Source organism: Plectrocnemia conspersa, unplaced genomic scaffold (assembly GCF_051122295.1).
Source record: "Plectrocnemia conspersa isolate PC_06_02 unplaced genomic scaffold, ASM5112229v1 ptg000012l, whole genome shotgun sequence".
Lineage (NCBI taxonomy): Eukaryota > Metazoa > Arthropoda > Insecta > Trichoptera > Polycentropodidae > Plectrocnemia > Plectrocnemia conspersa.
The window spans coordinates 6,943,649-6,964,308 of record NW_028277176.1 but is presented as its reverse complement, the minus strand read 5'-3'; the positions used below and the strand labels follow the sequence as shown (position 1 = coordinate 6,964,308).

Below are 20,660 nucleotides of genomic sequence, written 5' to 3'. Positions count from 1 at the left end.
AACTTTGAACTTACATTAGCAAAAGCTTCACAACCACAGGATTTATTAACGATAAGCAAAATAACAAAATATATTTATTAGTTATAAAAAAACATGTCTACATAATGTTTGATTACTCGTAAATAAAATTAAGTAATAAATCAATGTAGAAGTTCTCCATTAATTTATATTTCGGATGTTTTAATAGGATATGCTAAAATAATTTCTATAAGATTATGAATTTTTAGAGAGATATCTCTTGTATTATTTGTCGATATTAGACATTATTTTCAAAATTATGTACGTTGAATCCATTTCCCTTATTCCAATAATATGGAACATATTCTCCATATTAAGATTGTCTTAATATAAATGCACATGTGCATACATACAATTTAACATAATAATACAATAATGCGTAACTATTTACTTAAGCTTATAAATAGTTGAACTTACGATGAAGTTTAAGTAGTAATTGTATTAAATTAGTATTTAAAACAATAAGATGATTTAGGTCAAGAAGAGTTACTTTTATTATACGAAGGATATTTAGAAATAAATATACAGTCTATATAATATTTTAAAATTTATCTTACAACAATCATCAATCAATGAAGTAACTTTAAATGATTATTTGCTTTCTCAATTACAAAAAAAAATGTTGTTGCTGTACACAAAAACAAGTAGCGATGAATTTCAGATGAAAACAACTGTATAATTAATCTATATAATATAATTAATAATATAATCTGATATCCCTTATATATATTTATATGATTTTGAATTTATTATTAAAATATGAATAGCATTTTTGCCATTGATTATTTTATGTATAATTAATATCTTTTACATAAAAGGAATCCTATAAATCTGACGTATTAACATTTAAAACACATAAATTATATGATTTTAGTTAAACGACGTTAAAAATATGTTAATCCAACAACTAGATCCACGTTAGACATAATATAATAATTTTAAGTCACGGTCGTATCATGTCACTTTGACAAGTTCAGCTGTGGGCATTTTGGCTACACCGTACACCCACTGACACTCTTTTGGAGCATGACACGCTTGTGACATGCCATTCGTTATGAGAAACGCGATATTTAATTTCATTACGCAAATATTGATTGAAAAATATTTAAAAAGTGATTCAGACTACTTCAGAAAAAAAGTTTCATAAATCATTAGACGTTTTCATAAATTGAAATCGCTCGTCCGAGGTTATGATGTATCGGCCGTATATTTTTAACCGTGTAATAATAGCTTATGATTTATCTCCGAGTTTCTGTTCGAAATTGAAAAGACGCTGAAAAACACAGCTATTATTTATAAATAGTTTATCTCTCGAGAAGCTCGATTAAATCTTAATTCAAGCGCTTTCTTAGATTTTTTTTCCATTATACAAAACGCGACTGAATAGCCGTTTGAAACCTTGCCAATTCAAACAAAATCTTAGAAATTAAACAATCGTTTGCTTTAGAATTTTAGAGCTTTAGACAAATCTACATATAATGTTTGACAGTTACAAGGTGAATGTGGGTTTTTAAATTTGGCGTACGTAAGTCCTTATGTGGTTAATGTCAAAAGTTTTTCCTTAAAGATTTAATTTTGTATTATATAAACATGTGTTTTTTAAATTTACATAATAGAATTAGGTATTATGCACTTATATGGAAGCTTAATGGCGTTATTTTTAAATGGTGATATCACAAAGTATCACGAGAATCGTAAAAGTCATTTTTAGTGATTTTTAATTAAGAAAAAGTCGGTGTAAATTTACTTTAATTATAATTGGTGTAATAAACATGATTTTTTAATTTAATCTATAAATTATGTAACTTTTAGTATTTATTTTTTATGATACATATTAGTTTTAATGTTATTTGCATGAAATAAATAAATGTTTTTATAATTGCACTAATAAAAAACCAGACATACTACAAAATTCATACATTTTAATTAGGTGCATGAATTTTCTGTTGCATTAACGATTCAGATATCAACAAGATATGGCGTTTAAAGAGTCGTTCTTGTTTTTTTGGGTCACCATGGTAGTAATTAAATATATAAATAAAGCTGGTATAAAAATAATTTAATATATACTAAATAAGCATTTCCTTATTCATGAAAACAGTTTAATAATTTTATTTATATTTAAATGTAATTTTATAATATAAAAAACATTTAAGAAAACGTATTTGTTTAAAGAATATATTTGATTAGTTTCTGGGCTACTTTTAAATGCGCCAAAAACAGTATCAATATGTTGTAATTTTTTGGATAAAAATAAATTAATTTCTATATAAGATATTTATAAAAAAGTGTTTAATAATTTTATTTATATTTAAATGTAATTTTAAAATATAAAAACATTAAAAAAACGTATGTATTTCAAGAATATATTTGATTAGTTTCTGGGCTACTTTTAAATGCGTAGGTTGTATTTTTTTGTATAAAAATAAATTAATTCCTATTTAAAATATGGTCGTTTTGATTTTTTTGCCTAAATATGTAAAAATATTTATATGTTATGATATATTTAATAAATCAAAAGCTGAGATTTAGATTATAATTATAGATTATTATAATAGAAAATATATTTTTTTACACATTACATGAAAACTGCTGTTTCTGTTATTGTAGTGATGTAAATATTATATATCGTTATAATCAAATTTTTAAAAGAAATACATAATAAAATAGAAGCAGTGCCTAAAACCTTAATAAATAGTATAAACATACTAATATTCCTATTAAATATAAAAATATGATTTATATAAAATAATAATATTCTAAAATGTACGAAACACGATGCCATAAATTGATTCTTATCTGGTCTTAACCTATTTTATTCCATATTTCGGTTAAATAATTCGAGTTGTGAGTAACAGCCTACAATGTAGGCGTTTAAATATATGATTTATAAAATATATATATTTTACAAATATTTACATATAATAAAAATTAAAATAAATTTATGTATTATTATTTTTACAGTTCGCAAACATTTATAATATTTAAATTACAGGGTTCATCCCAATGAGAATTTACGATTCTATATTCCAGCAGTGATACTTCTATCATAGTCACGAATTTTTAATAACTCTTCAATACAAAAATTTGTGAACATAGCAGGAGCATCACTGCCGAAATATAAAATAGTCTGTTCTTAAAATGAAATTAAATCTGAATTAAGATTTTGATTGAATATCGTTATATGAGTGATTCTGAGATTTCAACCAAATTCTTCAAAATATAAAAAAAAAACTAGAGTTGGAAAAATATCTACTGGCAAATAAAAAAATGTAACGATTTAAATTTCTAATACGCTGTTTTCTAAAATATTGATTTTTTGTATATATTATAATATTTTTTAAGGCAAAAAACATTGATTCAATTTTTTTTAGTTTGAGTAGTTTTTTTTATCAAAACCAGCTCATGAATAAGATAAATTCATAAAAATAACAGCAGTAAGAAAATGATTGCACATGATAAAAAAATAATTTGCAACAGTGATTTTTACACAAAACTAAAATTTCATGAAAAAAAATCATAATTTAAATGTAAAGCCTAAGATTTAATTTAATTAAAATATACTATACACCATTGTATTTTTTACAGTAATTTGTTTTAGTAATCTATTAAAGTGAACTTATTGAAAAACGATAAATATTGCAGATTTAATTAAATTTTTAAAATAATAAATTTTGCCCTTTTTTCCATAAACAGTTATAAGTAATTGTGTAGCTTTTTAATATCCCCATATTTATAATATTATTTAAGCATACATTTTTATTTGAGAACTTAAAAAATACGCATGTTAATAAATCATCAGAAACGCAAAAGTTGCCAAAGAACTTAATCCATGTTCTAATATACTATGTAAATTTATTTTATATCTGCATAGAGAAGAGTATTTATTCGAATACATAAATTGTGAGCTTATAATATTTACAAAAAAAAATGATCTTTCCATAAAGAATGTGTCGAACAAAATTCTCCATCAAAGCGAGAGAGTGAGGTCAGTTATTCAAGCTTGCGTCGATTCAAAGCTGCGCTAAAGGAGCTTTCAATTCTGGACGTGCGTGTCCGTTGTGATATAACATCGGATTGGAGCTTTGCCAGCATAGCCGACACACAAGTTTTGAAATAATAAATTACGTCTGAATATGTTTTTTTCACACCAGATGAGGGCCGAGTGGGACGGGACTGATTTAAACGCGATTCTTCTCGTTATCCGATAGGGTGGTGTCGGGTGCAATTCGAAAGCTCGAGAAAGCTCAAGTCCCTTTACGGTGACCTATATTTAATCAATCATTGTTATATATGGCTTACTATGGAACACAATTTAGATTCTGATTCACCCCAAATATATCAAAGTTTGCAGATTAATTAATTAGATTAAAATCGTATTTGAAAACATCATATGTAATATTTTATATTATTAAGAGTATCATGCAATTATTGATTTTTATATTAAAATATATTGCATTATGAATTTGTTGTAAATATTTTGTATTAAATATCATTAAAATAAATCTGATCTTAATGCATAATAAATAACCTCTAATACTTCGATTGAAGTCGACAAACTTATCAGCAAAAAATATTATAATGGACGTTTATAAAAATGTTTATAAATAAATATACTACACAAGAACTTGACATTAATAAATCCAGATCGATAGATATGTCTTGATGAAAGCGACATAATTAGAGTTCATATCGATGTTATTAATGCAGTTACTGCGATGCCAAATATAACGTTTGCCAAAGTCATGTATCGCTGGATGGGATTTTACAATACGCCAATTCGCAATGGATGTAGTAAATTACATCGAAATAGCAATCAAACGGATGACAAATCGCTCGTTTTTTGTCGTTGATTTATATACAATGTTTTATAAAGTGGATTTGACTTTCAATGGACATTCAGGTGTACGAAAATAATTATGCATTGAGCCATTTCTTAAAATATATAATTGCGATTGTAGATTGTGAAAATAAAATCTTGGCTTCATTATACTTAATCGCTTAGTATAAAAAACATATTTTTTGTATTAGGTATAATATCTAAAAATATTTTTTGGCTTAAATCATATCTGATTATTATCTATTAAATGGCATTTAGTAGTAGCACAAAACAATACAGATAAAGGGAATTATGTACTTTAAATAACATAATAAATGCACTTTAAATTTAAATATAATAAAATATTTGATTAATACTTCAAGATAATATTGTTTTTATATTTTTTTATGATTAAAAAATTTGTACTAAATAGGTTTTAAAATTATAGAAAATATAAATGCATTTAAAAGTATTATGAATTATCTTTTTAATTTATTCTCAACATATCATTTCATAAGGATATCTAAGATGGATTACGAAATACAACTATTTTATTTAAAAATATATTATGGAAACTATTTTATAACTTAAATTTATATTTATGTTTTTTTTTTGTATATTATATTGATTGAATAAATATGATGTTCAGAGTTATGTTTTTCTTCCTAATTATTTATATAATTTTCTTAACATACCTTCGAATCGATACCGATGATCTTATTGCACTCTTCGCATCCATTGGCGAAGACGCTCTCGTAGCACTTGATGCAATAAGGATGCTCATCCCTCAATACATAGCGCTGTCCTGTCAAGGACTCGTCGCATTGCCAGCAGCAGAAATGCCCAGAATGCCAGTCCTTGTTCATGGCCTTTGCGTATTCTCCACTGAAAATAAGCTGCAACACACGCTCATATTAGCTACATAACTAATTTAATAAAATTTAATTTTTAAATAAACATTTATTTATATTATATCATTTTAATGTTAGTAAGATTACAATACAATACATAAATGAGTGTTAGTAATATTTAAGAGAACAAATTTATTAAGCGTTTTTATAGATTTATATAATTGAGTCATTTTAATACTCATATGGAATGAGCAATCATGTTAAATTATTTAGTACATGTTTTTTTTATTTAAATTGTATTTATCATATGTTTTTTTGTAGTATGTTCATGTACCTTTCATTATGTCGGGTATGTGCTGGTGGCCGTGGGTTTAAGCGATATTTACAAATACAAAAAAATATCTACTGAATCTGATTTTGATGTAAGGTGATGTGTATGTGTTGTATATATGATGATAATCGACGGTGTTAGTATCTCAGATTCAGCAGATATCACTCTATCGATGCACTTTAGTAGAAACACTGAAGCAACACAACTTCACGTTTTTCCACTTGCACTATGATGAAGAATAGAGATATATAAGATATATAAATAAATAAGATAATGATGGAAGATTTTTTTTTTTTTTGATAGTCTTGTGGTCCATGGCCCCACGTTTAGGCCACACCAGCACATACCCATCGTTGGTGTTGTTGCTCTGCTCGATTTCGGTGACGGTAACTTCAGTACCGCCATCCTTAGATTCGCGCCTCTTGGTGGTCTTCTTGACCTTCCTGGTCTTGGTGCTCGTGAACTGTACTTGCACGTCTACGTCGGCCATTGTTGATAAGGAAAACTATTTGGCTACTCGATATCGATCGTATATGGGGGTTGCGCGCTCGTCCGCGTCCCGGTCGTGAATGAGCCGCCTTCCTAACGGGAAGTGCCCAAGAAGCGTTGGGAATTCTTCCAGAATGTTGGAGCCGAAGAGGATAGTAGCAGTTCTCGTTCTCCTCCCCACCCCGCGCCAGTTTCCAATAACGAGTCCCGTTTTAACTTTGGATCATATGGGGGAATATACTGGGGAGGCGCTGGGTGCCGTTTTGGTCTCGGGCGCCGCAGGTACGGGATAGTGCACCGGCAAGAATGAGACGAAAGGTCACAAGAGAAATTGAGACTAATTTGTATCAGATTTTTTTTGAAACAGTGCTCTCTTTGGAGAACAGAGCATATCAATATTCACGTAACTGATTTATTATTCCAATCGATAGTCACCAATGAATATTTGCCACCTACTAAAATCCCTATCTAACAAAATTGTGCTTCAAAAATTATCCGTTTTACGTTTTTATTTAAAACGAATAAATTTTTAAATCAAAAAACTAGTTTTAATATTTATTAAAATATTTGTTTTAACATATATGTATATCTGACTAACAACGGCATTGTATGTTCTATATAATATTTCTATAGAGTAGTGAATTATTAGTTTGAGTTTATCACTCGAAACTTGTTGTCAGATATATAATATATTAGGTTGCTTATTTTTTTAACGAATGCGTCACTTAATCGTGTTCATGATATTATTATTTAGATAACATCTTCTTTGATTATTGATTTAAAAAATTGCTTATAAGTGTATTTTTGTGCGAGTTTAAGAAAGGTGGCAAAGCAGCAGAAATTGCTTTTTTTTATTTTTAAAAAATATTTTTAGTATGAGCCGTTTTTTTTAAAGTGGTATAATTTGTGGAAAAAGCTTTATTCAGATAATAATATCTTATTTTCATATTAATAATTACACAGTGCTGCACTGCACTGAATAAGTCCATTCGTAATAATCATAATTGATTAGTTTACTATCTTACATATTGAGTTGGGCATTCATTCCTTTAAGTGACGAGAGTGAGTGAGAGATAAGGGCGTGTTTTACATGCGTTCCGCACGCCCATTTCTTCTCTCTCACTCTCGTCACTTAACACGCGAGCGAGCGAAAAGGAATGTATCTCACCGTACGCGTCTGATATTCATCATAAATAATTCACTATTTCAAGTGTAAAGAAGAAATAATATTAAAATATAAATAAGTTTGTTATTATCAGTTATATTAAATAATATATACTTTTCAAACTTGTTTATTTATAAATTCACTATAGCATAACTATAATTATTTATTAATAAATCGTTTTCTAACATGTCTCTAATTTAATTATTATTTTTCACTTAAAAAATACATTTTAAAAAGTCACCTTTAATTAAATATATTTTTTTTAATTACTATTGTTGTGGTATAAGTCTATTTGTAGCTAAAAACGTTTATTTAAGTTTATAGTTATAAAAAAACTACTAGAATTGATTAATGTACCAATATTTTTAGATTGATTCAAACGCAAATGTATGAATAAATAAACTTATATCACATAAACAATGGCGTAATTATTAGAGAATATGCAATACCTAATATGTACCACCTAACTTGATTTTATTTAATTATCTCGTGATTTTAATTCATCCATAAGATAAGAAAAATCTAGGTAAACCTAGTCTGTGATAATCGATCGGAATTATAATTATTTAATAATCACTAATTCCAATCTCCCAGATACGATAGAAATATAAAAATACCAAGGTCCATATAGGATTTAAATCTAGGTCTTTCAGGTCAATAGTCAGCGATTTATACCACTCGTTACTGTTATAAAATAAACGGTGTAATAATAGTTAAACATTAACCTTTTCACCGCGGTTTTTATTTATGCTATATTTAAAAAATATTCTAGTTCATTAATTCAAGTGATTTACAGCCTCAAATTATGCTAAAAAAACATATTATTTGGCTCAAAGGTTTATGGCACCTTTAGGTGCCCAATGAGTACTGGCGATTTTCTTGATGACTTCTATAGAAGCCATCCGCGGTGAAAGGGTTAAATAGGAAGAAAATAATGGCCATTTAAACAATACGTTTTAAGTGGCTCGTTATTAATTAAAGACCAAATCACTAAAACATCTATGAAAACCTTGATAAATGGGTGCCGCATGAACTGAGCTAAAACTAAAGAGATCGCTGTTTCAAAGTTTGTTCTGCGTTTCTTTAAAAAAAAATGTGTTATTAATTTATCGACCGTATGATAAGTGCTGTTTGGATATTTGATGTTGCGCTTTTTATATTCAAAGTATTTATCAAATAACAGCTGTAAATAAATCGAGAACATCCCCAAAATAAAATTCTCTTGCACGACAATGCGCGACCATCTTAAGCTTAAATTAATTAGGCTATGAAATATTGCATTACTCACAAAAATCACCAGACATCTCACTAAGCATTTTAAATTCTAAAATTGTGTAAAAGCAAAATGAATAGCTAAATTGTGTTATTTATACTATTTATCATCATAAAAAATAGTGGTATACATCGCTTACTAATACCTGAATATTAATATCGTGTGATTATTAAATAATTATAATCAGAGATTAGGTTTTCTAGATTTTCCTAATCTCACGGATGAAGTTTAGGAATTACAAATTCTACAATATAAGAGCTATTTAAGCTTATATATATGTATAAAAATGACTATTTAGATTATTATTAAGTTAGGAATTTTATATTTTAATTTGAAGTCTTAAAACGCAATAATTTTTAATTATATGCAACAAACAAATCTATAAAATCATTGAAATAAAAATAATTAAATATTTGTGTTATTTAGATACTGTGATGAAGAGGCAATTATTAATGATAAATAAAACAGATTTTTACTTATAAAGTTCCTGTAGAAAAACTGTTCTTAAGATAATAAATTAATCAAAGCTTCGTTGTGTAAGAAAAAGCTCACATAAAAATAGTATAAGTACATATTTCAATGGTTTACTTTGAAGTAATTTATTTATATAAACAACGCTTTCCTAAGTGTAGAATAGATAATTATCATCACGATAATTGTCATTAATTATAGCAAATAATAATAAAAATATGCTTAATAGTGTATTGATAATATAATATAACTCCTGAGCTTAACCGAATTATTATACTCAAAAACGATATATGTATAATATGCATCAGTTGGTTTATATTTTTTATACAATGTATAATATATAGTAATTGGATATTTTTTATTACTACAATAAATTTTTATTTTGTAAAATTTATAGATACAGATCAAAATTAGCAAATTGGAGTTTTAACAGTTTTTAACATTAAAAAGTTAAAAAATCATATTATGCATTTTATTTATTTAGTACGTATATTTTATAGCTGAAAATAAGGTCTTGACTTTACAGCAATAAAAATATATTTATTCCCCAAAGATATTTTTATTGCCGTAAAGATTATTTTTTCAAATAAATTACTATATGAGGGTAATAAACTGATGGGGCGATAACTAGTCGGAATTGTAGGATTCTTATCGTTTTTTTATCGGATGAATTTTGGCGGTTTTCCAGATGGTTGGGAAATACCCAAAAATTAGTCAAGTAATGAATGCAAATTATAGTAAAATTTCCGTTGAAACACAAGTTGCGTTAAGCAAATGCGTTACAACGAAGTCAACACAATCAACAACTACTGAGTAAGTGGTGAGACACTAAGCTGTATATCCGTGAGATCTATAATATATGATTAATTATAAACTAGTATAAATACTTATAATCAATAAATAACTTTGCAGTCAGCTCGTTTTTTTTTAATTATTATTCGTGATATATGTGATATTTATAATCTGGAAAAACTTTATTTATAATTATCTATGACTTCTAAGAACATTAAATTTCATTATGCACAACTTAGTCTGATTTTATTTTAATTATTCATTCGTGAGATTAAGGAAATCTCTGAAAATATAATCAGTGATTATTAAACGAATTTATAAGTACATAAAAATCATTAATTATGATCTTTTAGTCTCGATAGAAAATATCAATGTGCTGTGTTGGTAAATAATATTATATAAAAATATTTTTTTACAAAATCTATTTGTGCAAAATATAAGCTAAACATGTAAACATGTTTTGTACGATGATGCTTGTTTATAAAACAGTTATTAAAAGTTGGTAATGTTTATTATGTATATATGTATATACATATAAATTGTATTTATAATATTAATAACATTATATATATTTTTATATTAAGTTAGCCAATTACATTTATTTTTAGTAAATAAACCTGTTTCAAATTAACAAGTCTCTCAAAGTTTATAAATGGACACCAACGCAAGAATTTATAAATGTGACTCTTAATACAATTAATATGTCTTTACTGGCGTATTTATTATTTGACTTATTAAATATCACTAGAAAAAAATAATATAAGCATACATACCACATGAGTTTTCTTTGAAAATTAATAGATACAGTGGCTTTCTACTGATATGTATTTTATATATATTTTCATATATAATTCTAAATCGATTAATTTGTATAAAACATCAATAACTATCGGAATCTAAACGACCTTTAACGTCTGACTAGTTTAAATCTGTACTCCAGTGGGTTTAAAACATTCGTACAGCTTTAATTGTCGTGGGCGGCGATTACGCTCTTATGTATACAATGCGTGTAATTTATTTATATAAGACAATATAAACAAGTCACATATTCAATTAGTTGAATAGCGAAAGCTCTTAATATATAGGGTGAATAGAGTAAGGAAAAAATCAAACAAAACAGAAGCGAAACGCTCTATTTCTGGATTGAGAATTCGAAGCGTCTCGAATGTGGGACACAAATTATAGAACGGCCGAGATACGATTTGGGCGAAAAACTGTCAAATCCGGCTCTGCTCTTTATGGATGGGTCTATTTAGAAAATAGTGTATGCATCCAAGTTTATAATGAGGCATTTCATGAAGAAGGTGGAGGAAAAAAACAGCACGAGAGTTAGTCATTGTGCTAAATAAAAATCAGCGGTACAAAAATACTAATAAAAATGCGATTTATAAATCATTTTTTAACTAATTTACGTTAGCGTTAGTCGATGAAAAAATGCGTTTACGCATTCTTCAATCATGTTTTAAAACAATATTTTCACATATAATCGTTAAGTTACATTGTAACTGAAACAATTACTTAATAAGCTGAAGAAAATTAATTAAAGTGGTTATCTCTTTATTTTCTATAAAAGAAAGAACGAATACTGGTTTTACTCTTTAAAATCCAGCTTCAAGATTTATTTTAGTTAAGGAAAAGCTTATGAAAATTATGATTTTTTCTTAGACGGGTGAATCAAATAAAGTGTGGGTCGCAATCCTCATCAATGAGGAAGTGACTATTAAATTGCTTGAAATATACAGAGTATAGTGCGAAATATTAAGCTACAAAATATTTTTTTTTAATATGGGGTAAGTTCGATTAGGGTTTCGATCACCCAGTATGTGTCTGCCTTACGTAGGGATAAAAGAGAAGATGGACAAGATCCGTCTATCCTCTATATATATAGAATGACGTAATATTTTGGCAAGTATCGGTGTTGTGCCGCGTGCACAAAACTCAGGCCACTTTTACTCGCCATCTGCAAACAAACCTACTTGCAAAGACGATTCAGCATCCGCTTTCACTCCAATGGATCGAAGCATCTCAGTCTCTATTATGGCCAGGTTTTAATGATAAAAAGAAGGGTCAAGAGTCATATGTAATTTTTTTTAAAAGAGAAATTTATACTAAAAAAGCTCTTGAGTAATTCATTAAAAATATATTGGTATATATATATATATATATATATATATGTATGTTTCTCATTGTATTTGTATATTTTTATATTAATGGGTTAATAATGTATGTATTATATGTGTCAAATAATTAAAATAAATTAATAATTCATTCATAAAATGGTTCGATTCTTGGATGTGATTAATTGTACACCTTAAAAAAATCTCATAAATAATAAGAAAAATAGCATCAGGTGTTATAGTATTTGACAATTCAATAGGTATTGTACTTGAATATAATTAAAAAAAAAATTTTAATAAAAATATATATTCAGGACATAAAAATTCAATATCTAAACCGTAAGTGGAAGCTAAGTTATATGTATGATATATTCAAGATGGCTAATATGACACTTATAATTCATTTAATAAATATAAAAATATGTGAAAACACTAATTGATCAGCCGTTAAGATTTTAAGTGCTGTTTGATGATTTTTTTTATTATCAAATATTTTACGCAATTTTCGCCTACACGCGCCTATAATAATTCAGCAAGGAAAATTGTAGTTTGATTCTGAATGAATGTGTACATAATAATATATGCTATAAATCTGCAATCTGAAATCGAAACTTCCTCCCTATGCCATGCTTATATTATATTATACAATATAGATTATTTCTGGATTGTGCCACCATCCAGAAATAAGATCTACACATTGAATGAATACATAATTTTTTTAATGTTTACAAATTGACAGAAATAATCGTTGTGAAAGAGTCGTTCAGTGAAACTTTTTCAGTGCCTCGGTTTCAAAATTCGTGCTCGTTTCTTATAAAAAAACAACTAAAACGAAACGTTTTTAACGCTCTTCTCCAACGAAAGACGAGAGTAGATTTTTTCGGAACAGTATGCTGAGCATTTGGAAAATTTGTGCGTGTGCTTAAATATAGCCAATACAGTGTTTATGTATTTATATAATATATATCTATAAGTATTCACAATCACGGTCAAGTCCTCCACGGATGGAGAGCAATGCAGTCACGCGAGACTCATTGATAAATCAAGTTGATCACATAATTTAATAATATATATTATTATGTGCTATTTAATAATTTTATTATTATTAAATTTAAGTATTTTTACTATACATACATAATGATATTTTAAATATTAAATATTTTATTAAATTATATTTATTACAAAATATTTATGTATAATATTGTTTCCTTATATGTATACAAAATATAAAATTTTGCTGTAATGTTTTTTTTATTTGAAGACATTTTTAATAATTCGAGAAATATCAATTTGGGTATTTGCGGGAGGTACTGTTAGTCAAAGACAAACCGTAAAACACTGGTCTTAATAAAATTGTACAGTAGATATTAGTCTTGAAAATGCGACTTGTAGAAGATTTTTATCTGTTATTAATGCAGAAAGTTTGTGTGAAATTTTTGAGGTTAAGCCACTTTCTCCTGCAACCGTTTCGTGACATTTGAATGCGATAGAAAAGGTGAAAAAATGAAATAGTGGATACTGCACGAACTGACCAGAAGGCAAAACAGAACATTTAGAAGTCTATTTTTCATTATTTCTCAGAAAATTAATATAAAAAAGAACCTTTCGCTACGATAACCAGAAGAGATTCGAAATTTTGTACATATATATGGTCTCAAGAAATCATTTTTTTTAAAAGGCATGCCTAATAGTCCAAACAAACTATATACCTAATTTTTCACGACTTAAAATTTATAAATATATTTAATTAGTTATTAAAACTAATAAATTTAATTTAAAATTCAGCGATATTTAAAAAAATAAACCTAAAAGCTTAACCCTTTAATCGCCAGCGACTTTTTAGTGAGTCACCTGTTATTTCTCTTCAAGAGTCAGTATCTCTTTTTAAAAATAAATATAAATTAATTGGTTTACTAATAAATGAAGCTAGTACAATAATCTTTTATAATTAAAAAAACATAATTTGTTAATAAATCGTAAATTAAAAAAAATTAAGTGGTTAAAGTCCTAATATCAGATTTGAAGTCAAAATTAGGGATTCTGTGTCAAAACAATAAAAAAATTCTCAGAAATACGAGACTTTTTTATACAGTGAAAATCAATAAAAGTTGAGTACCGCTATAAGACGAATTTTAATAGAAAAAAGTTATAATAATTTATATTTTAATTAATTATTTATCAGCCCAATGCGTTACAACAGGGCGAACACAATCAATAACTATTAAGCAAGTAGAAGAATCTGTAAATCAGTGACTTTTCATATAATGATTTTAATAATTATGAAATGTTATTACAGCTTGCTTGATTAATCACGATATTCATCCGTGAGATAAGAAACATCTAAGAAAACGCAATCTATGATTATCGATCAGAATTAAATTATTTAATATTCACTAATTTTGATCTCTCATACATGATATAAAGTACATATGAGATTCGAAGCATTCATATATTGGTTATTGACATTTTGTCATATTTATTTATTCTGGTTAGTATTTTAGATCATATTTCAAAAACATTTCAAAAAACTTTAATGTTTAATCACAAGTGGATTCACTAAATACAATTCACATAAGTGCAAATATATAATTATAAAAAAAATAATCACTTTCTGAAATTGTTGTCTTTAGTAAATGTAATATGAAAATCAATCACTATAAAAATAATACCAAAATATTTTTTGGTGTTTTATAATATAATTTTAATGATAATTTTTTTAATTTTAATTTACAATAATAATCACTAATTCTGATCATCCAGACACGATAAAAAATTAAAAGAACACTAGTGTCCGTATGGTACCTGAAACCAGGTCTTTCAGGTACTAGACACCAATTTATTGTAATTTAACTAAAAAATACTTGAAATGAAACTCAAGTATAAAATTATTAGGAAAAGTTAATTAAAAATAAGATTTTAATACTTCATTTTTGAACATTATATAGAAAAAATTTTATTAAATTATTTTTCATTTAGTCCAATATAATTATAATATATGAAGCCGTTGATTTTGAAAGTGGGGCAAGTTTATATGTTCTTATTGTTGGATTTAACAATATTAGTAAGTAATAATAGACTTATTTTATATTATTTACGGTTTTTTTTCATGAAAAATTATATTCAGCAATAATTGTATTCGCGTTATTTAAACAAAAAACATGTTTTTAATAGGACCCAATGGACATAGCTCACTTTCAAAAGCAATGATTTTATGAAAATGTTGATTTCCTGTTTTCAAGAGTTTATTTGTAATAAGAAAAAAATAGGATAATTTATTTCTTTACTTTTCTATTTTATTTCAAAACTTCATATTTTTTTAGAATAGGTGCACTAAACAAAAAGCTTAATATTATTTTATAAAAAAGAGAGAACAGCAAAAAGGAAAAATATAATAATTATATATAATAGATAACACACAAGAATATTAATACAACATAACAAAATACCTAAAATAATATTACTATTAATTTCTTTTAATTAAGATGGTGCAAATTTTTGAAGTACCAATCTTTTTAGAGTAACTTGATATTTAATATCAGATTATCTGTTCCTTTAACTGACATGTTTCCAATATTGTAATAGCATTTGCATCAATAAAGTACAGTAGAACATCGTTATGAATGTTCATAAATCGCTTGCACATTAACTGTTCAACATCAAAGCTTAGTTTAACGCTTACAGCGTCTCGATCAAAAAATTGATCTATCGATCATCAGGTTCAACAGTCTCATTCAGAATACCTTTTCAGAAAAGGAAACGCGTCTTTGGCATCGTCGAATTCCATCGTACCACTGGAAGTTTGCCAGTTCCGCTGGATTCGATTTCCCGATTTCGTCACGGGTATAAATCAAACGAAAATCAGCTTCGTTCCATCCTCAAAAAAAAAACGAGAAATCGATACTTGGAACAACTACAATCTGTAAATATCTACTATATGTTTTTATTTGTGAGGGAATATAGCTGCATAGACAATAGACGAGTCCTTAAAAAAATCTGCCAAGATTTTCTCCAAGTCAACCTTGAAAGACTGGTGGCCCATTTGCGTGCTTGCGAAACTCTTAGCTCATCAGAAATCAGGTCACCTAAATGGCAAGTCGGCCATTCGAAACAATACTGATATCGATTTGACTGCAACCAAATCTAAAACATGGTTGTTCTGTTTTTGCACGCAACAGGATATCGAAACTATACAAGAAACTGAAATTGTCTGGTAGGCGTTTCGCTCGATGGTTATGTTACTCAGTTTAAAAGAATATTGCAGACCGTTTAATACTATTATAAATAAAAAAAACGTGAAACTGTGAGAAAATTAGATTTTATCGCAAGAATCATACATTATGGGATGCCCACACTTAAAAATGCTATAAAGATTGGTTGTGTATATAAAACTTTATGTGTTTTATAATTAAATGGACGCAACAGATTTTAGTTTATAGTGCTATTATCTCATATTACTTAAATGTCTTTAAATTACTTTAGTTCATTTTTATTTATCAACCGTTAATGCTACAAAAAAAATCGAGTCTTTTACATACATAGAATTTTAACAATGTTATGTAAATCTTTAATACAGATTTAATAATATGTTATATAAATAATAAAACTGATTTAGTATGTATTTATAATCACCTGATAATTCTAATCAAAAAATGATTTTAATTATGTGATTTGCAAGCAGTTTTTTGTATCAAACCTTAAAATTTATGTAGTGTTGTTTAGGAGTTTTTAATTATTTTTTTAATTAAGTCAATAATTTTATTTGATGTTTAGTTTAGTAAATAAAAAACATTTTTGATCCTTTATTGAATCTATATTATCAGATCCTTGATATTAAAATTGTTTTAAAACAATAATACTTGATTTATTGTTTTTTTTTTATAAAAAACGATATCATAAATACAGTATTTTAATTAATTTAATTACATTGAAATGTTTATGTAATTCAATAAAATCAAAATAATTTTTAATTAAAATTGATTTTATTGAATGGCTTAATATTATTTTTGTAGCAAGCAAGTTTTTTTTAATGCAGAATTAACGGTTCATTGTATCACTTTAAGCTTTAAGCTTGTCATTAGGTTTAGTTATTTTTTAATAATACTATTATTATTATAACTACTTAACATATATAATATCAGATATGTGATTATGTTTTGGGAACGTTCATTTTTTTTAGATGTTAATACAATATATAAGTAGTGTAATAAAAATTAATTATCTGAATATTGAGAATCTACCCACGATCCTAAAGATCGCCTTCTAGCTTTAGAAAATAATCTAAAAATAATATTATAATCAATAGATGTGTTATGAGTTGTTGAGATTGTTGTTCAAATATAAAATTTATCAATAAAACTATACCAAATACTGCTTTAAAGATCAACTAGGTTATCTTATATATATTTTTAAAATAAATACATGTATATTTTTATAAAGCAGTAGTCGAACTTTCAATTTTGAAGCTTTGCCAGCGGCAAGTGTGTTTTTAAAGCAACTGTAAAATTGTGTTAAACAAGATATATGTGTTTTCGCCGATGTCAATAATATTTTTCTTTTACTTTGTAAAAATAATATTAAAAACCATATACATACAAATTCAATTTTTTTATAGATTTTCTGTATTAATTATTAGTATTAAAAATATTAATGAGTTTTGAAGGAATTCATTTATAAAAATTGTTTTTTTTTTGTCTTATCCCTTCAAAACTGTGAAAGATTATTATCAGCATAGAGGTACAGCAAGTGTTAAAATAGATAAAATTAAAAACTTGGTTTAGTGGTTTATAAAGCATTTTATTCAAAAAGACACAACTGTTAGAAAGCATGTAAATGAAACAACCGTCTCGGGCTTTTGTCCCAAAACACGTTTATTAACAAATTTATATCAGAAAATTTGTGAACAACTAAGACGAGAAGCCAATACACTGAAACAGCACCAAATTCAAAAGTTTTCCAAGGTCCTAACGCTGTGAATGTCACAATATTAGCGATAGATTTTTTTGCATTTTAATCATTTACCCCAGTTCTTCTAAAGACTATTGCCGAATCGTCAATGCTTTGAAATCCGTTCGTTGATTGCGTACTGTCGATCTGGGAGACTTCATCGAATGAATCGTTTTTGGGAATATCTTTTAATTTTGGCGATGGCGGTCTTGCGTCTTCTAAAGAGTCGTTTTGTGACATCAAAGAAGGGCTTCTAGAATTTCTTTCCTTTCCCTCTTTAGATTTTTTACGCTTAGTATGCGACTCTGCCAATAAGTTGGGAGCACTACCAAAAGCCGGTTCTGAAACGAAGCTCTCGAACTCTGACTCTTCCAAAGATGTGAATATCTTGAGTTCTTCTTCTCGCGAAGCTTTAGATTCCCGAGAAGACGTCGACGACGACGAGTGTCTTTTTTTGAAGCTGCGACGACGCCCTGTACCGTCATCCCTTTGCAGAGGTCGGAACTTGATCCCATCGAGAGACCTTAAAACGAAATTTCATTTTAAAGCGCTTCGACGATAACGGCCACGTGTTTTGGCGACAAGCTTCTCTTATAAATATGTACTATAATATAAACAAAGCAACAACACAACATTGAAGAGGCATGTTGGCGATAGATTATTAACTATATAGACTTCCTCACCTGAGGTAATCTTCGGAATACGACAACGAGCCATCTTCTGTATCGGGTTTATCGTAGGAATCAAAATGTATTTCAGGCAAAGAAGACTCGTTAGTGGGCGTCAGGGGTCTATAGTGCCACGTGACCTTTTCTTTGGGTTTTTCTTCATCTTCGCTGCCCCAGAAACCGTTTTCTTCGGTTTCCACAGGCGAGGATTTTCGGTGCTCCAAATAAACTGACTGACCTTGAGGCATCTGGGTCGTGATTTGGGATCTATTGATCGTATGGTTTTCGGATTCGTAGTCCGCCGATTCTTGGCCGAAGCTGGAAATCTTCTTAGAGAATAATAAGTGTGTCGTGTCATCTTCTTCTCCTAAATATTTGATACTAGCTTGGATAGGACCGTCTTTTCCGCCGCCCTTGATCTCTAAATATCCTTGAACGCCCACCTTCCAATTTTCGCTTCTGGATGACGATCTTGACAGCGCCGCGGCGATCATCGAATCATATGTTTTTTTTAGGTTATCAAAGTTGGCCTTCTCTGCCGGTAGGAGCCCGCAAGCTATGGTTCTATAGCAAGCGATGGCTTCTACGACTCCGGCTAAGCCTATCAACAAAGACAGCATGACACCCATGATGATGTTGTTATCGACACTGTCACGTGGTCGTTGTCACTTTTTTAGTCCTGGGTCGTCGCACTTTTTTGGTACACACACGCGCGTCACAGCTTCGATTTTTGTTGAAACAAATGTGTTCTAATGTATTTTTACATTATATTGGGTACGAGAGACGGTCTCCCGAGGACTATACTGACAATAGACCGATGTTCGGCGGTGACATCTTTGAACTGGTGAAACAAGACCGATAACGTTTGCCAAAATTGCATACCGATTCTAGAATTAAAATTAACCCACAGCTGGGGACCACCGCGGGTGATATATTGCTTATATCGGGACGCTGGACCAAAAGTCGTAGCTCAGATAACGGCTCACCTGCGTGACGTTCATAAGGTGAGCTCAGGTGCTCTTTATAAATTTATTTATCTTCATTCTATTGTGTATCTAACATACAATCAAATGAAAGCATAAATAATACTAGTGAAAAAGGTTGAAAACATCTAAAAATAAGCATACAAAAATATGTATATTACACATATTATTTAATAAAAATATGTAAATAAAAGCAACTTTTAAAAGTAATGTGATAAAGTAAAGATAATTCAGGTTTATTTTTAATAACATATAAATGATAAAAATATGCAATTAAAAGATGTCTTAAAAAACCTAATTTACATGTTGATCTTCATAAGTAAGTAGTAATAATATAATAGTGATTTGAGAGATAAATGTTAAAAATATACATTATTTCTTTTCAACAACTACATTAATGATCAACGATTATTTTTAAGAAAATAATATTTTTTATAAAAAATACTGAAGATATACTACATATATTTAATTTTAAAACATTTGTAGCAATATCTTAATATGTTCCAAATGTTGCAAATAGGGCATAATTTAGTTTATTCCTAAAGTACTTATTAATAATTAAAATATGCAGTTAAAATAAAATTGAAAACACTGAATCAATAACTTGGATTTTCATAAGCTAGTAAATAATAATGTATTTTATTTACGATAAACAGATAAAAAATTAAATGAATTTATTTTTATGATACTGAAATAGTACTATTATCAACGAATTTATTAAAAAAAATATTAAAAATTTA

General features: G+C 27.7%; 1 protein-coding gene across 11 annotated transcripts in view; it reads right to left on the bottom strand.

The window, feature by feature from the left end:
* Window positions 1-20,660, bottom strand: part of Lmpt (four and a half LIM domains protein limpet) — a 187,282-nt gene that overhangs the window by 28,184 nt on the left and 138,438 nt on the right. For 9 of the 11 annotated variants that reach the window (XM_088201038.1, XM_088201033.1, XM_088201032.1 and 6 more), the window contains one exon: window positions 5,533-5,733. In XM_088201038.1, coding sequence (XP_088057164.1) covers window positions 5,533-5,733 — 201 coding nt within the window. Of the gene's footprint in view, window positions 1-5,532; window positions 5,734-6,366; window positions 6,591-18,344; window positions 18,793-18,952; window positions 19,781-20,660 lie in introns of those variants that run through there. The other 2 variants (XM_088201036.1, XM_088201044.1) reach the window with 2 other exon arrangements.